General features: G+C 44.9%; 1 protein-coding gene across 3 annotated transcripts in view; it reads left to right on the plus strand.

The window, feature by feature from the left end:
• The window catches only part of LOC106596607 (microtubule cross-linking factor 1), a 131,659-nt gene that overhangs the window by 108,903 nt on the left and 5,222 nt on the right, over positions 1-17,534 (plus strand). For 2 of the 3 annotated variants that reach the window (XM_045714418.2, XM_045714419.2), the window contains 3 exons: positions 2,340-2,587; positions 3,859-4,376; positions 5,882-6,820. In XM_045714418.2, coding sequence (XP_045570374.2) covers positions 2,340-2,587; positions 3,859-4,376; positions 5,882-6,820 — 1,705 coding nt within the window. Of the gene's footprint in view, positions 1-2,339; positions 2,588-3,858; positions 4,377-5,881; positions 6,821-14,105; positions 14,166-17,534 lie in introns of all 3 variants that reach the window. The other variant, XM_045714420.2, reaches the window with a different exon arrangement.

A 17,534-nucleotide genomic window follows, 5' to 3' on the forward strand; every position in this document is an offset into this window, starting at 1 on the left:
GACAGTAATCACTAACCAGGACATGCGTAGCCAAGTGATCGTATGGGTCCACTGAGTGGTTTGGCTGGCTGGGGACCCGACGTTTCAGACAGTTAGCAGGCCGGAGCTAGCAAGCTAGCAGTTAGCAGGCTGGGGATAGCAAGCTAGCATAAGGCCCTTAGAGGGACGTCGCGATGGGGGAAAGTCTGTTTTTGCCTCCTGGTGCGGTGACTTCGATAGACCAGTCGTGGAATTTGTAGGGTTCCAAGTAGCAGAGGGGTCCAAGTCCAATTGGCAAAATAGGTATAGTGGTCCGAGAAACTGGCCGGTGGATCAGCTAACAGTCCAATATGCTATAGATAGCTAGCAGGCCGCGGTTAGCAGAATGGGCCTTCAGGGAACGTCGCGCCTGAGGGGCCTGTTGGGATCCTCGGACAGATTATGACGGTATTCCAGTCGTGAAGGATCGGCGGGGTTCCGTGCCCCGTACCGGCAGTAGAAGGGGTCCGGATATTGTAGCCGAGGAGTGGGCTTCAGGAGTGGGCTTCAGGCGTAGCCCAGGAGCCCTAGCCGGGAGATGGGTCTTGCATGGGCTAGCCCCAGGCTAGTTGGTGCTAGCTCCGGGATGGAAACGTTAGCCAGGAGTAGTCAACCCGGGTTGTGGTTAGCTAGCTGCCATGATCCAGATGAAAAGGTACAGAGTTTGCAGTAGGAATCTGGAGAGAAATATAGGTCCGGTATGCTCTGGTTTGAAATGCGTTGTATGAACTGGCGAGAGCTTTCCGAGCTAAAGGTTAGCTGATGACCGCTAGCAGGGGTTAGCTGATGACCGCTAGCAGGGGTTAGCTGATGACCGCTAGCAGTGGTTAGCTGACTGATAGCTGATAGCTGGTAGCTAGTTAGCTAGCTAGCTTCAGTTAAGGGATTCCAGTTCGGAGGTAAATAGAAATACTTTAGAATAAAAACAGATCCACACCACATTGGGTGAGGCGGGTTGCAGGAGAGTATTTAGAAGCTGAGGTTTAGGAAAAATATAAAAAATAATGCGAAGAAAAATATATAAAAAGATATATACATGGGACGAGACAAGACAAAGACATCTGACTGCTACGCCATCTTGGATCTAATGTGTGACTTACCTGGATTCATCCAAATGATGTTATTACTGGTATTGTTTCCACTTATCTTATCTAGACAGGCTGCCATTTTAACATTTACAATAGGTATGCTTTCTGCTTTTGGCTGTTGTGTACGCTGAACTCCACTCACTGTATTATAAACAAGTCTACTGTACTGATACATCATTTGGGTAAAGAAAGGACCGCTGTTAGAAGGGATACTTCCTGGTGGTTTGTGTTGAAGCAGCTCTGTGATTTTTCCTGGTGGTTTGTGTTGAAGCAGCTCTGTGAAGCAGCACTGTGATACTTCCTGGTGGTTTGTGTTGAAGCAGCTCTTTGTGGTACATGATCCAAGTCATTGCAGCCTGATGATTAATTATTGAATCATTTTATAGCGATCCCTGATGAAATGAAATGAAACGCATTAACTGGCCTTTATGGAGAGCAAACTAGATGAAGAGAGGCTGTAACATGTAGTTTAGACAAGAGATATGACAGAGACAGTCCTACCTGTGAAGAGAGGCTGTAACATGTAGTTTCTACAAGAGATATGACAGAGACAGTCCTACATGTAATGAGAGGCTGTAATATGTAGTTTAGACAAGAGATATGACAGAGACAGTCCTACCTGTGAAGAGAGGCTGTAACATGTAGTTTAGACAAGAGATATGACAGAGACAGTCCTACCTGTGAAGAGAGGCTGTAACATGTAGTTTAGACAAGAGATATGACAGAGACAGTCCTACCTGTGAAGAGAGGCTGTAACATGTAGTTTAGACAAGAGATATGACAGAGACAGTCCTACCTGTGAAGAGAGGCTGTAACATGTAGTTTAGACAAGAGATATGACAGAGACAGTCCTACCTGTGAAGAGAGGCTGTAACATGTAGTTTAGACAAGAGATATGACAGAGACAGTCCTACATGTAATGAGAGGCTGTAATATGTAGTTTAGACAAGAGATATGACAGAGACAGTCCTACCTGTGAAGAGAGGCTGTAACATGTAGTTTAGACAAGAGATATGACAGAGACAGTCCTACCTGTGCTGTTTATCTCTAATGTCATGTCCTTACCTGCGTCTTCCTTCTAGTGACAGGATTCAGCAGTGGATCTGTGATGCTGATGTACTGAATCCTCTCTGCGCTTTCTCCTCTTCTCTCTTTTGCTACATTGTCTGATAAAATGTAATAATGTAATTGTTAAGTGTTTTTACTGAAACCTTTTCTCTCCCCCTTCCACAGGGCTAAGTCGGTCTGTTCTATGAGTGACTTCCAGCGTCTGATGGACAGCTCTCCCTTCCTGCCTGACAGGAGTCGTCATGGTGACCGCGGCCGCGACGATGTGACTCCGCCCCTGTCACCTGACGACCTGAAGTACATTGAGGAGTTCAACAGTAAAGGGTGGGACTTCCCTGTCCCTGGCCCGTCCCCAACACCGGGCCACCACACGCCTACAGCCATGGAGGCCTGGGCAGAACGGCCCGCTTCAGGTACTGATGTTGCTCATGGGTTTAATGCTGTCTGTATTTACCGCCACCATTTTGTTTCTCTCCGTGGCCCAAACACTTTCAACATTTGGATAATAAAGCATTTTATCTTTCCATTGTCTTAACAACGGCGGATTGGTTGATTTCCAGTTTTTTTTTTTACGTCTACGTTTTTTTCAAGATGATTGACGATAAAAGTGTCGTCCAACCCATCGGGTATCTCACTGCACCCTCATATGTCATGTCGAGAAATATGCAGACTGATTAAAAAGTATATTTACATTGTAATACTTCTGACAGCCAACTTTCTAACTCCGCCCATACGTTTTGGACTTTATAACATTCCCAGAAGGCATAGATTGAGTCATTATTAGTTTTACACTTAAAGATATGACTCTGCCGTTGTTCTGTAGAATTTGGGAATTTTATCTCGTATAATACATTCTATACATTAGTTTTTACTGGATTAAGCGTAGATTTTCGTTAACTGTAATTTAGTTAGTTATGTTTTAACATTCCCTCCATCTTGTGCCAATATCAGTACTTTTTAAGTCTTGGTTCCAGTAGTTGTCACACCCTGACCTTAGAGAGCCTTTTTTATTTCTCTATTTGGTTAGGTCAGGGTGTGACTTGGGTGGGCATATCTATGTTTCTATTTCTTTGTTGGCCTAGTATGGTTCCCAATCAGAGGCAGCTGTCTGTCGTTGTCTCTGATTGGGGATCATACTTAGGCAGCCTTTTTTCCCACCTTAGTTTGTGGGATCTTGTTTTTGCATAGTTGCCGTGTAGCCTGCAGAACTTTACGTTCGTTTTGTATTTTGTTGTTTAGTCGGTGTTCATTTTAAATAAAAGTAAAATGTTCGCCTACCGCAATCTTTACGACGAACGTAACAGTAGTTTAATATGTTTTTCTAGTATAATTTTCTGACTCATATAAGGTTTCCTCAAGATTACTCTGATGTCAAAACAGATTTTAAAATCAAAATGTCTTGATATGAACCGTTTAAGTTGCAGGTCCTTAGAAATTATCTACATTAAGTCATTCCAAAATTCCTTTTTAATTCTGTCATGGGAATACATTTATTTCCTATTACCAAGTCATTTACGATTTCTATGTCTTTAGAATAAAAACAATTAAAAGAAGCTATCCGAGGATTGTTCCAGAGGGCTGTGTTTTTAGGGAGAGATATTGACTCTTCTAGAATAAGTTTCATAGCTGTAATAGTTAGAATTGTAGTTCTAATCATTCCACATTCTCTCTCTCTGACTTCCAGAACCATTCCAGCCGGCCTCGTGGTTCCTAACCACCAGCGCAACTTTGACCACCAACACCCAATCTAGCCACGAGCCCCCCTGCTCACCCCATTGCCAGCGCTCTCCACTCAGGGGTAACGGGGGTAACATAGGAGGGGGAGCAGGGGTCCACGTCTCCCACAGCCCCACCCGAACCCCCGGGCCCTCCGATCAAGACTACCTGTACCCTAAAGGAACCAAGGGGCAAGGGGGTGTTGGTGTTGGTGAGGTAGGGGGTGCCTCCGGGATTGGGGGAGTAGCAGGTCCAGACGAGGTGTTTGGTGATGGTAGGTGGCCTCCTTCCTGTCATAAGGAGTTATTGGAGGGTGGGGGGGGGCTGCGGGGTCCCTCTGTGGGGGGTCCCATCCCCACGGTGGGGTACGCCTCGTCTCTGGAGCTGCAGCTGTCACGGAACCTCAGTGATGACATGAAGGAGGTGGCCTTCTCTGTAAGGAACTACCGCTCTGGGACCTCGGACCACCTGGAGCAACAGAGACAGGTCTGTTGACGTTGGATCTGTTGTTGTTGTCTAGCTGTTCATCCATCCAGTCTGTTGTTCATCCATCTAGTCTGTTGTCTAGTTGTTCATCCATCTAGTCTGTTGTTCATCCATCTAGTCTGTTGTTCATCCATCCAGTCTGTTGTTCATCCATCTAGTCTGTTGTTCATCCATCTAGTCTGTTGTTCATCCATCCAGTCTGTTGTTCATCCATCCAGTCTGTTGTTCATCCATCTAGTCTGTTGTTCATCCATCTAGTCTGTTGTCTAGTTGTTCATCCATCTAGTCTGTTGTTCATCCATCTAGTCTGTTGTTCATCCATCCAGTCTGTTGTTCATCCATCCAGTCTGTTGTTCATCCATCCAGTCTGTTGTTCATCCATCTAGTCTGTTGTTCATCCATCCAGTCTGTTGTTCATCCATCTAGTCTGTTGTTCATCCATCTAGTCTGTTGTTCATCCATCCAGTCTGTTGTTCATCCATCTAGTCTGTTGTTCATCCATCTAGTCTGTTGTTCATCCATCCAGTCTGTTGTTCATCCATCCAGTCTGTTGTTCATCCATCTAGTCTGTTGTTCATCCATCTAGTCTGTTGTCTAGTTGTTCATCCATCTAGTCTGTTGTTCATCCATCTAGTCTGTTGTTCATCCATCCAGTCTGTTGTTCATCCATCCAGTCTGTTGTTCATCCATCCAGTCTGTTGTTCATCCATCTAGTCTGTTGTTCATCCATCTAGTCTGTTGTTCATCCATCCAGTCTGTTGTTCATCCATCTAGTCTATTGTTCATCCATCTAGTCTGTTGTTCATCCATCCAGTCTGTTGTCTAGTTGTTCATCCATCCAGTCTGTTGTTCATCCATCTAATCTGTTGTTCATCCATCTAGTCTGTTGTTCATCCATCCAGTCTGTTGTTCATCCATCCAGTCTGTTGTTCATCCATCTAATCTGTTGTTCATCCATCTAGCATGTTGTTCATCCATCCAGTCTGTTGTTCATCCATCCAGTCTGTTGTTCATCCATCCAGTCTGTTGTTCATCCATCTAGTCTGTTGTTCATCCATCTAGTCTGTTGTTCATCCATCCAGTCTGTTGTTCATCCATCTAGCCTGTTGTTCATCCATCTAGTCTGTTGTTCATCCATCTAGTCTGTTGTTCATCCATCTAGTCTGTTGTTCATCCATCCAGTCTGTTGTTCATCCATCCAGTCTGTTGTTCATCCATCTAGTCTGTTGTTCATCCATCTAGTCTGTTGTTCATCCATCCAGTCTGTTGTTCATCCATCTAGCCTGTTGTTCATCCATCCAGTCTGTTGTTCATCCATCCAGTCTGTTGTTCATCCATCTAGTCTGTTGTTCATCCATCTAGTCTGTTGTTCATCCGTCCAGTCTGTTGTCTAGCTGTTCATCTTTGTGAGGTTTCTATAGTATACTGTTTAATCTTTGGGGATCCTCTCCTCACCTGTGCCATATCACTTAGACTTTGACTTGTCTGTTTAATTTACTCCACAGCTCCGAGATATGGCGTGTCAGACAAATGGTTTCACCACTCGGGGAACCCAGACCACTCAGACCATCAGTGTGGGCTTACAAACAGACATCCTCCGTACCCTCACCAGCTCCCCCCACCGCTGCCTCACCCCTAAAGGAGGCAGCTCTACGCCCATCTCCTCCCCTTCCAGAAACATCCGTAAGATACAGTACTCCCCTGTGGTCCAGTCCAAGTTCGAGCGTCCATGTTGTTCTCCTAAGTATGGCTCTCCTAAGCTTCAGAGGAAGCTGTCAACATCATCGAAGGCTGACCTCCCAGGTGGGGCCTCAAGCTCCACGGCCGGACCCAGGGCCCCTACCCCTACCACCCCCCAGAAGGGTGCCTCTGAGTCGGCCTGGGCTCGCTCCACCACCACCAGGGACTCTCCGGTCCACACCACCATCAACGACGGCCTGTCTTGTCTCTTCAACATCATAGACCACAGCCCCGTGGCCTACGAACCCCCGCAGTGCAAATTCACCAAGTCCCCCAGCCGCTCCCGCCCCACCCCTCTTGACCCCTCACCTCCTGGTGGACCCGGTGGTCCCGGTTTACCCCCCTCAGACCCCAAAGACCCAAGATACCTTGGAGCTGTCCAGGAGTTCCTGAGGAATGTCCGCGGGCGTTCTCCCAGCCCGGTGCAGCTGATAGTAGAGGCCCAGGGAGTGCCTGGGGGAACAGGAGGGGAGAGGACACCAGAGGTGCTCAGTATACGCCAGGACCTGTCTGCCCCGCCTGGATACACCCTGGCAGAGAACGCAGCCCGTCTGCTGAACAAGAAGCTGTTGGAGCAGAGCTTCAGGGAGGAGAAGAGGCTGGGGTCTGGAGGGACTGGTGGGTCCTCAGCCCAGGGACAGGGAGGCTACACGAGAGAGGGGCGACAGACGGTGGGAGACAGGAACCAGTCGGGGTGTTTGGAGGTAAATAATAACACCTACTGCGTTTACTGCTTAGTGTTTATTAGACTCGCTTTTAGGTCACCTGTCGGTCGCCTGTCGGTCACCTGTTGGGCGTGTTCTTTCCTAGAGTCCTAGAAATACATAATTAAAACCTACATAAACACTAACTAGGATTTCTTTTAAATAACTTTTAAAATGTGTTCTTATTTACATGTTTATACCTCAATGCTGGTGTTTTTGTCTAAATACTAACACTCTACTAACTGGATTGGTTGTTTATGTTTGTTGTTAGTTTATTAGCCCACCCATTGGGCTACAGACCCAGACAACCAATATCGAAACCAAAACAAACCCAAATTTAGGAAATTATCATAACAAAATCATATCACTACGTGATGGTGTTTTCTTGTCAGATCAAAAAGCATTGACTGACACTATAGTAATGTTTCATATTTAATTACTTTTTTCCACATACGGTATTTTACTGTATTCTATTGCATTCTACAGTATTTTACTGCATTTTATTGTATTCTACAGTATTTTACTGTATTCTATTGTATTCTACAGTATTCTACTGTATTTTCCCTTAGTTCCGTATATACTATTGTGCTTCTTTGTTTCTTCTCTATACTGGAAAGGGCTGATCTGACTCCTTTTGACTCCTATCACTCTGCTTCAGCCACCACTCACCACCCATTCAGTATCACTCTGCTTCAGCCACCACTCACCACCCATTCAGTATCAGTCTGCTTCAGCCACCACTCACCACCCATTCAGTATCACTCTGCTTCAGTCTCCACTCACCACCCATTCAGTATCACTCTGCTTCAGCCACCACTCACCACCCATTCAGTATCAGTCTGCTTCAGCCACCACTCACCACCCATTCAGTATCACTCTGCTTCAGCCACCACTCACCACCCATTCAGTATCACTCTGCTTCAGTCTCCACTCACCACCCATTCAGTATCACTCTGCTTCAGCCACCACTCACCACCCATTCAGTATCACTCTGCTTCAGCCACCACTCACCACCCATTCAGTTTCACTCTGCTTCAGCCACCACTCACCACCCATTCAGTATCACTCTGCTTCAGCCACCACTCACCACCCATTCAGTATCACTCTGCTTCAGTCTCCACTCACCACCCATTCAGTATCACTCTGCTTCAGCCACCACTCACCACCCATTCAGTATCACTCTGCTTCAGCCACCACTCACCACCCATTCAGTATCACTCTGCTTCAGCCACCACTCACCACCCATTCAGATGGACACTGTTAGTATTGTAGTTAGCATTGCCGTGACCATAGGGAGCAGGGCTGACCCGATTAGTACTGGGGGTTTGAAACCACGGCTGTCTGTTCTAACCCAACGTAGCAGGTTTTTTTAGAGGAAAAAGGAAGCTAGGTGGAATTAGCCGTATCCCTGGAAACCGGAATACATCCTGTTGTTGTCAACTTCACTGAGGGTGATCTTGCCCCAAGCGATGTGTTGAAAAAAACATGAATATAAAGTTTTGGTTGAAATTCTTCAAGTGATTCCAGTATCAGTAGACCATTAGAAAGGATCTGAACAAAACGTTAAAAGTTTATGAAAACACAACAGTGAAGCACTACGTTCTATTCCTACTGAACATACACTGAGTGTACAAAACATTAAGAACACCTTCCTACTATTGAGTTGCATTTACTACCGTACCCCGTTCAAAGGCACTTACAGTGCGTTCGGAAAGTATTCAGACCCCTTGACTTTTATTGTTACGTTACAGTCATATTCTAAAATTGATTAAATCATTTTTCCCCCTCATCAATCTATACACAATACTACATAGTGTCTTCTTGTCTTCACCTGTATTTGGGGAGTTTCTCCCAGATTCAAGTCCGGGCTCTGATTGGGCCAATCAAGGACATTCAGAGACTTGTCCCGAAGCCACTCCTGCGTTGTCTTGGCTGTGTGCTTAGTGTCCTTCGCCCCATTCTGAGGTCCTGAGTGCTCAGGAGCAAGTTTTCATCAAGGGTCTCTCTGTACTTTGCTCTGTTCATCTCTCCCTCAATCCTGACTAGTCTCCCAGTCCCTGCCGCTGAAAAACATCCCCACAGCATGATGCTGCCACCACCATGCTTCACTGTAGGGATGGTGCCAGGTTTCCTCCAGATGTGACGCGTGGCATTCAGGCCAAAGACTTCAATCTTGGTTTCATCAGACCAGAGAATCATGTTTCTCATCGTCAGAGTCCTTTAGGTGACTTTTGGCAAACTCCAAGTGGGCTGTCATGTGCATTTTACTGAGGAGTGGCCACTCTATCATAAGGCCTGATTGGTGGAGTGCTGCAGAGGTTGTTGTCCTTCTGGAAGGTTCTCCCACCTCCACAGAGGAACTCTGGAGCTCTGTCAGAGTGAGCATCAGGTTCTTGGTCACCTCCCTGACCAAGGCCCTTCTGCCCCGATTGCTCAGTTTGGCCAGGTGGCCAGCTCTAGGAAGAGTCTTGGTGGTTCCAAACTTCTTCCATTTAAGAATGATGGAGGCCACTGTGTTCTTGGGGACCTTCAATGCTGCAGAAATGTTTTGGTACCCTACCCAGATCTGAGCCTCGACCCAATACTGTCTCGGCTCTCTACAGACAATTCCTTCGACCTCATGGCTTGGTTTTTGTTCTGACATGCACTGTCAACTGTGGGACCTCATATAGACAGGTGTGTGCCTTTCCAAATCATGTCCAATCAATTGAATTTACCACCGGTGGACTCCAATCAAGTTGTAGAAACATCTTAAGGATGATCAATGGAAACAGGATGCATCTGAGCTCAATGTTGAGTCTCATAGCAAAGGGTCTGAATACTTATGTAAATAAGATATTTCTGTTTTTTATTTGTAATACATTTGCAAAAATTATTTTTAAAAACTGCTTTCAATTTGTTATTATCAGGTATTGTGTGTACACTGGATATTACAGGACTAGTGTAGTGTTGTTGTTAGACTGGATATTACAGGACTAGTGTAGTTGTTAGACTGGATATTACAGGACCAGTGTAGTGTAGTTAGACTGGATATTACAGGACCTGTGTAGTTGTTAGACTGGATATTACAGGACTAGTGTAGTGTAGTTGTTAGACTGGATATTACAGGACTAGTGTAGTTGTTAGACTGGATATTACAGGACTAGTGTAGTGTTGTTGTTAGACTGGATATTACAGGACCTGTGTAGTTGTTAGACTGGATATTACAGGACTAGTGTAGTGTAGTTGTTAGACTGGATATTACAGGACTAGTGTAGTTGTTAGACTGGATATTACAGGACTAGTGTAGTGTAGTTGTTAGACTGGATATTACAGGACTAGTGTAGTTGTTAGACTGGATATTACAGGACTAGTGTAGTGTAGTTGTTAGACTGGATATTACAGGACTAGTGTAGTGTAGTTAGACTGGATATTACAGGACTAGTGTAGTGTCGTTGTTAGACTGGATTTTACAGGACTAGTGTAGTTGTTAGACTGGATATTACAGGACTAGTGTAGTGTCGTTGTTAGACTGGATATTACAGGACCTGTGTAGTGTAGTTGTTAGACTGGATATTACAGGACTAGTGTAGTGTAGTTAGACTGGATATTACAGGACTAGTGTAGTGTAGTTGTTAGACTGGATATTACAGGACTAGTGTAGTGTAGTTGTTAGACTGGATTTTACAGGACTAGTGTAGTGTAGTTGTTAGACTGGATATTACAGGACTAGTGTAGTGTAGTTGTTAGACTGGATATTACAGGACTAGTGTAGTGTAGTTGTTAGATTGGATATTACAGGACTAGTGTAGTGTAGTTGTTAGACTGGATATTACAGGACTAGTGTAGTGTAGTTAGACTGGATTTTACAGGACTAGTGTAGTTGTTAGACTGGATATTACAGGACTAGTATAGTGTAGTTGTTAGACTGGATATTACAGGACTAGTGTAGTGTAGTTGTTAGACTGGATATTACAGAACTAGTGTAGTGTAGTTGTTAGACTGGATATTACAGGACTAGTGTAGTTGTTAGACTGGATATTACAGGACTAGTGTAGTGTAGTTGTTAGATTGGATATTACCAGGGTTGTGGTACAGTATACAGTGTGTTGTTATCATACTGTATAGCTGCTGTCATCCCCCTCTTCAAAGGAGGGGACACTCTTGACCCAAACTGCTACAGGCCTATATCCATCCTACCCTGCCTTTCTAAGGTCTTCGAAAGACAAGTCAACAAACAGATTACCGACCATTTCGAATCCCACCGTACCTTCTCCGCTATGCAATCTGGTTTCAGAGCTGGTCATGGGTGCACCTCAGCCACGCTCAAGGTCCTAAACGATATCGTAACCGCCATCGATAAGAAACAATACTGTGCTGCCGTATTCATTGACCTGGCCAAGGCTTTCGACTCTGTCAATCACCACATCCTCATCGGCAGACTCAACAGCCTTGGTTTCTCAAATGATTCCCTCGCCTGGTTCACCAACTACTTCTCTGATAGAGTTCAGTGTGTCAAATCGGATGGTCTGTTGTCCGGACCTCTGGCAGTCTCTATGGGGGTGCCACAGGGTTCAATTCTTGGGCCGACTCTTTTCTCTGTATACATCAATGATGTCGCTCTTGCTGCTGGTGAGTCTCTGATCCACCTCTACGCAGACGACACCATTCTGTATACTTCTGGCCCCTCTTTGGACACTGTGTTAACAACCCTCCAGACGAGCTTCAATGCCATACAACTCTCCTTCCGTGGCCTCCAACTGCTCTTAAATACAAGTAAAACTAAATGCATGCTCTTCAAACGATCGCTGCCCGCACCCGCCCGCCCGACTAGCATCACTACTCTGGACGGTTCTGACTTAGAATATGTGGACAACTACAAATACCTGGTGTCTGGTTAGACTGTAAACTCTCCTTCCAGACTCACGTTAAGCATCCCCAATCCAAAATTAAATCTAGAATTGGCTTCCTATATCGCAACAAAGCATCCTTCACTCATGCTGCCAAACACACCCTCGTAAAACTGACCATCCTACCGATCCTCGACTTCGGCGATGTCATTTACAAAATAGCCTCCAACACTCTACTCAGTAAATTGGATGTAGTCTATCACAGTGCCATCCGTTTTATCACCAAAGCCCCATATACTACCCACCACTGCGACCTGTACGCTCTCGTTGGCTGGCCCTCGCTTCATAATCGTCGCCAAACACATTGGCTCCAGGTCATCTACAAGACCCTGCTAGGTAAAGTCCCCCCTTATCTCCGCTCACTGGTCACCATAGCAGCACCCACCTGTAGCACACGCTCCAGTAGGTATATCTCTCTGGTCACCCCCAAAGCCAATTCCTCCTTTGGCTGCCTCTCCTTCCAGTTCTCTGCTGCCAATGACTGGAACGAACTACAAAAATCTCTGAAGCTGGAGACACTTATCTCCCTCACTAGCTTTAAGCACCAGCTGTTAGAGCAGCTCTCAGATCACTGCACCTGTACATAGCCCATCTATAATTTAGCCCAAACAACTACCTCTTCCCCTACTGTATTTATTTATTTATTTTGCTCCTTTGCACCCCATTATTTCTATTTCTACTTTGCACTTTCTTCTACTACAAATCTACCATTCCAGTGTTTTACTTGCTATATTGTATTTACTTTGCCACCATGGCCTTTTTTTTGCCTTTACCTCCCTTATCTCACCTCATTTGCTCACATTGTATATAGACTTAATTTTTCTACTGCATTATTGACTGTATGTTTGTTTTTACTCCATGTGTAACTCTGTGTTGTTGTATGTTGTCGAAACGGCTTTGCTTTATCTTGGCCAGGTCGCAATTGTAAATGAGAACTTGTTCTCAACTTGCCTACCTGGTTAAATAAAGGTGAAAAATAATAATAATAATAATAATAATATGTTATAGTGTAGTCATAGCGTTTATTGTGTATGACAACAACCATGTTATCGCTTAACACTGGGCATGGGTTGTGACGCAGGCAAGATGCAAGTAGGTAAATTCAGAAATATGGAAAATATTTAATGATAAATAAATAATCTGAATGGGTGGTAGGGACCCCCAGATTTTACAGTGAAGGGACTACAGTACTGATTTACTGCGGCCTGTATTTACAGTGAAGGGACTACAGTACTGATTTACTGCGGCCTGTATTTACAGTGAAGGGACTACAGTACTGATTTACTGCGGCCTGTATTTACAGTGAAGGGACTACAGTACTGATTTACTGCAGCCTGTATTTACAGTGAAGGGACTACAGTACTGATTTAACCTCTACAGGATCGGTGTCGTCGTCCCCCCACCTCCCCCGCGGGACTATTGAGCTAACGTAGGCTAATGTGATTAGCATGAGGTTGTAAGTAACAAAACATTTTCCCAGTATATAGACAAATCTGATATGGCCAGAAAGCTTAAATTCTAGTTAATCTAACTGCAGTGTCCAATTTACAGTATTTATTACATTGAAATAATACCATGCTATTGTTTGAGGAAAGTGCACAATTATGAACTTGAAAATGTATTAATAAACAAACTGGCCCATTTGGGCGGACATGATACAACATTTTAAACAGATATGCAATGGTTCATTGGATCAGTCTAAAACTTTGCACATACGCTGCTGCCATCTAGTGGCCAAAATCTAAATTGGGCCTGGGCTGAAATAATACATTATGACCTTTCTCTCGCATTTCAAAGGTGATGGTACAACAACAAAAAATAATGAATTTTTTTTATCTTTGTATTATCTTTTACCAGATCTAATGTGTTATATTCTGCTACATTAATTTCACATTTCCACAAACTTCAAAGTGTTTCCTTTCAAATGGTATCAAGACTATGCATATCCTTGCTTCAGGTCCTGAGCTACAGACAGTTAGATTTGGGTATGTCATTTTAGGCGAAAATTGAAAATAAAGGGTCGGATCCCTTAATGCAGTCTGTATTTACAGTGAAGTGACTACAGTACTGATTTACTGCAGCCTGTATTAGGAATATAGAAAGTAGACTTATTCCAGCGTATCTGTTTGCTGCTGTGAGGTCAATGACCTTCTTATCGTCTACATTGATCCTCTACCGTTGATCCACCAGCTTTATCCTGTGTCCCTGTTTCCCTGTCTCTCCTCTCTCTCTCTCTCTCTCTCTCTCTCTCTTTCTTCTCTTCTCTATCACTCCCTCTCCTCTCTCTCCCCTCTCTCTCTCTCTCTCTCTCTCTCACTCTCACACACTCTCTCTCACCCTCCCTCTCTCCCTCCCTCCCTCTCCTTCGTTCTATCTATACCCTCTGCTGATTCTAGAACCACTCTGTCTTATTAACCGCTCCCTGGGGACTCTAACCCTGCTTGTCCCTGAGTGATGTAAGTTCTTGTTTACTTCCTGGTTCTCTGACCTATAACCTCACGGACGGGGGGAGGGGGTCACAGGGTTACCATGGAACCCCTCCTCACCTCACCCCCGCCCCCCCCCCATCAGCCAATCACAGCATGCCTCACAGGTTAACAACGTCGGTGGAGTCAGTGGTATTGTAGCTTTGTCAATGTGTTAATTTTTAATCATCATAACATCTGTCTGTGTAAATGTCTGCATGGTCTAATATGGTATTTTAATATGTAACGATTCATTCAACTCCAGTGACCCAAAGAGTCATCGGTTTTCTGTCCATATCTGGCTGTATACTTTACGTCTCTCAGCGCTGCAGTAGAAGAACCAGTACTGAAAGGTTTTGGTGCTGTGAAGTTTACCACTTTTCTATTATACTGTATATAAAATGTAGATAACCTTGAAAACAAAACTAAGCTGTCTTGTAGATGTGAAAACCGGCATCAAACCCCTGAGTTGGCACAGAGAGAGATGACTCTTGGATCCAAACACACCACAACGACAACAACAACAACGGTTGATGGTCAAATATATATTATATTAAATACGAAGTCTAACATAGAAAGAAAGAAAGTCACACATCTATGCTCCCAAACATTGAATTGGTAATGTTATATTAAATAGTGTTTCGGCACTCTGTCTTCTTCAGGGTTTCCTGATGTATTTCTATAGGTTACTCTACGTTTGTCAGGACGTCTATAAAATCATTTTTGGGAGTGCGTCAGTTTCTTTCTTTTACTAGACTATCTAACATCCAGTTACACGGTTTCTAACACGGCTTCTGCTCTGTCTGTGACTGCTGTTTGAGTCCTACTGTTCCTCTCCTCCTCTCTCTCTCTTCCCCTCTTTCCTCTCACCCTCTCTTCCTCTTGTCCTCTCTCTTCCTCTCTTCCCTCTCTTCCTCTCGTCCTCTCTCTTCCTCTCTTCCTTCTCGTTCTCTCGTCCTCTCCTCCTCTCCCTCTCTCTTCCTCTCTCCCTCTCTCTTCCTCTCTCCTCTCTTCCTCTCGTCCCTCTCTTCCTCTTGTTCCTCTCTCCCTCTCTCTCTCTCTTCCTCTGTTCCCTCTCTCCTCCTCTCCCTCTCTCTTCCTCTCCTCTCTCCCTCTCTCCCTCTCTTCCTCTCTCCCTCTCTTCCTCTCTTCCTCTCCCTCTCTCCCTCTCTCCCTCCACAGTTCTCTCACCATCCCTCCTTCTCTCACACTAACAACCTGTCTAAGCTCGTTGACGAAGACAGCTCTTTAAACAATGTGCGTGCGTGTGATCGTGTTTTCTCACGGTCGTGGGTACTTGTGTGACGTCTGCTTGTGTTTCAAATGAACTGAATCTTCCAGTTGGGTCATTAACACAGTCGCATGCTTAGCGGTCCGAGTCGATGTGGTGAAAACTTGAAAGCAACATTGTGTGGTCAACATGCTGTTTTCACTGTGTAATCTGGTCAAACCTCTTGTACACTTACATGGTGCATGCTGGGTCATTTTGATGTTAGGTAATATCATTACCTGGGAATTACATACCTGTTCCAACATGCTAATAAAAGTAGATACATAGCAACATATTCCTGTTCTATACTTCCTTTCTATCCGTCTGTCCATCCTTTCATCTGTGAAGGCATATATATTATTAATACATTATTAATACATGATATTATTATTTAAACTACACTTTCCCACACTCCCTCCATCCTGGTTTTCTGTGTCCAGCCCTGATCATCGTTCACCTTCACCTGTTTCATCCCACTGTAGTTCCTCTACCTGTTTCATCCCACTGTAGTTCCACCACCTGTTTCATCTCACTGTAGTTCCTTCACCTGTTTCATCTCACTGTAGTTCCTTCACCTGTTTCATCCCACTGTAGTTCCTCCACCTGTTTCATCCCACTGTAGTTCCTCTACCTGTTTCATCCCACTGTAGTTCCACCACCTGTTTCATCCCACTGTAGTTCCTTCACCTGTTTCATCTCACTGTAGTCCCCTACCTGTTTCATCCCACTGTAGTTCCACCACCTGTTTCATCCCACTGTAGTTCCTCCACCTGTTTCATCCCACTGTAGTTCCTTCACCTGTTTCATCCCACTGTAGTTCCTTGACCTGTTTCATCACACTGTAGTTCCTCCACCTGTTTCATCCCACTGTAGTTCCTCCACCTGTTTCATCCCACTGTAGTTCCTCAACCTGTTTCATCCCACTGTAGTTCCTCTACCTGTTTCATCCCACTGTAGTTCCTCCACCTGTTTCATCCCACTGTAGTTCCTCAACCTGTTTCATCCCACTGTAGTTCCTCCACCTGTTTCATCCCACTGTAGTTCCTCAACCTGTTTCATCCCACTGAAGTTCCTCTACCTGTTTCATCCCACTGTAGTTCCTCAACCTGTTTCATCCCACTGTAGTTCCTTCACCTGTTTCATCCCACTGTAGTTCCTCCACCTGTTTCATCCCACTGTAGTTCCACCACCTGTTTCATCACACTGTAGTTCCTTCACCTGTTTCATCCCACTGTAGTTCCTCAACCTGTTTCATCCCACTGTAGTTCCACCACCTGTTTCATCCCACTGTAGTTCCTCTACCTGTTTCATCCCACTGTAGTTCCTCAACCTGTTTCATCCCACTGTAGTTCCACCACCTGTTTCATCCCACTGTAGTTCCTCAACCTGTTTTATTACACTGTAGTTCCTTCACCTGTTTCATCCCACTGTAGTTCCACCACCTGTTTCATCACACTGTAGTTCCTCTACCTGTTTCATCCCACTGTAGTCCCCTACCTGTTTCATCCCACTGTAGTTCCTCTACCTGTTTCATCCCACTGTAGTTCCTCTACCTGTTTCATCACACTGTAGTTCCTCTACCTGTTTCATCCCACTGTAGTTCCTCTACCTGTTTCATCCCACTGTAGTTCCTCCACCTGTTTCATCTCACTGTAGTTCCTCCACCTGTTTCATCCCACTGTAGTTCCTCCACCTGTTTCATCCCACTGTAGTTCCACCACCTGTTTCATCCCACTGTAGTTCCTCTACCTGTTTCATCCCACTGTAGTTCCTCTACCTGTTTCATCCCACTGTAGTTCCTCTACCTGTTTCATCCCACTGTAGTTCCTCTACCTGTTTCATCCCACTGTAGTTCCTCCACCTGTTTCATCTCACTGTAGTTCCTCTACCTGTTTCATCCCACTGTAGTTCCTCCACCTGTTTCATCTCACTGTAGTTCCTCCACCTGTTTCATCCCACTGTAGTTCCTTCACCTGTTTCATCCCACTGTAGTTCCTCCACCTGTTTCATCCCACTGTAGTTCCACCACCTGTTTCATCCCACTGTAGTTCCTCTACCTGTTTCATCCCACTGTAGTTCCTCTACCTGTT

This window comes from Salmo salar, chromosome 03, assembly GCF_965601325.2.
Source record: "Salmo salar chromosome 03, fSalSal1, whole genome shotgun sequence".
In the NCBI taxonomy this organism is placed as follows: domain Eukaryota; kingdom Metazoa; phylum Chordata; class Actinopteri; order Salmoniformes; family Salmonidae; genus Salmo; species Salmo salar.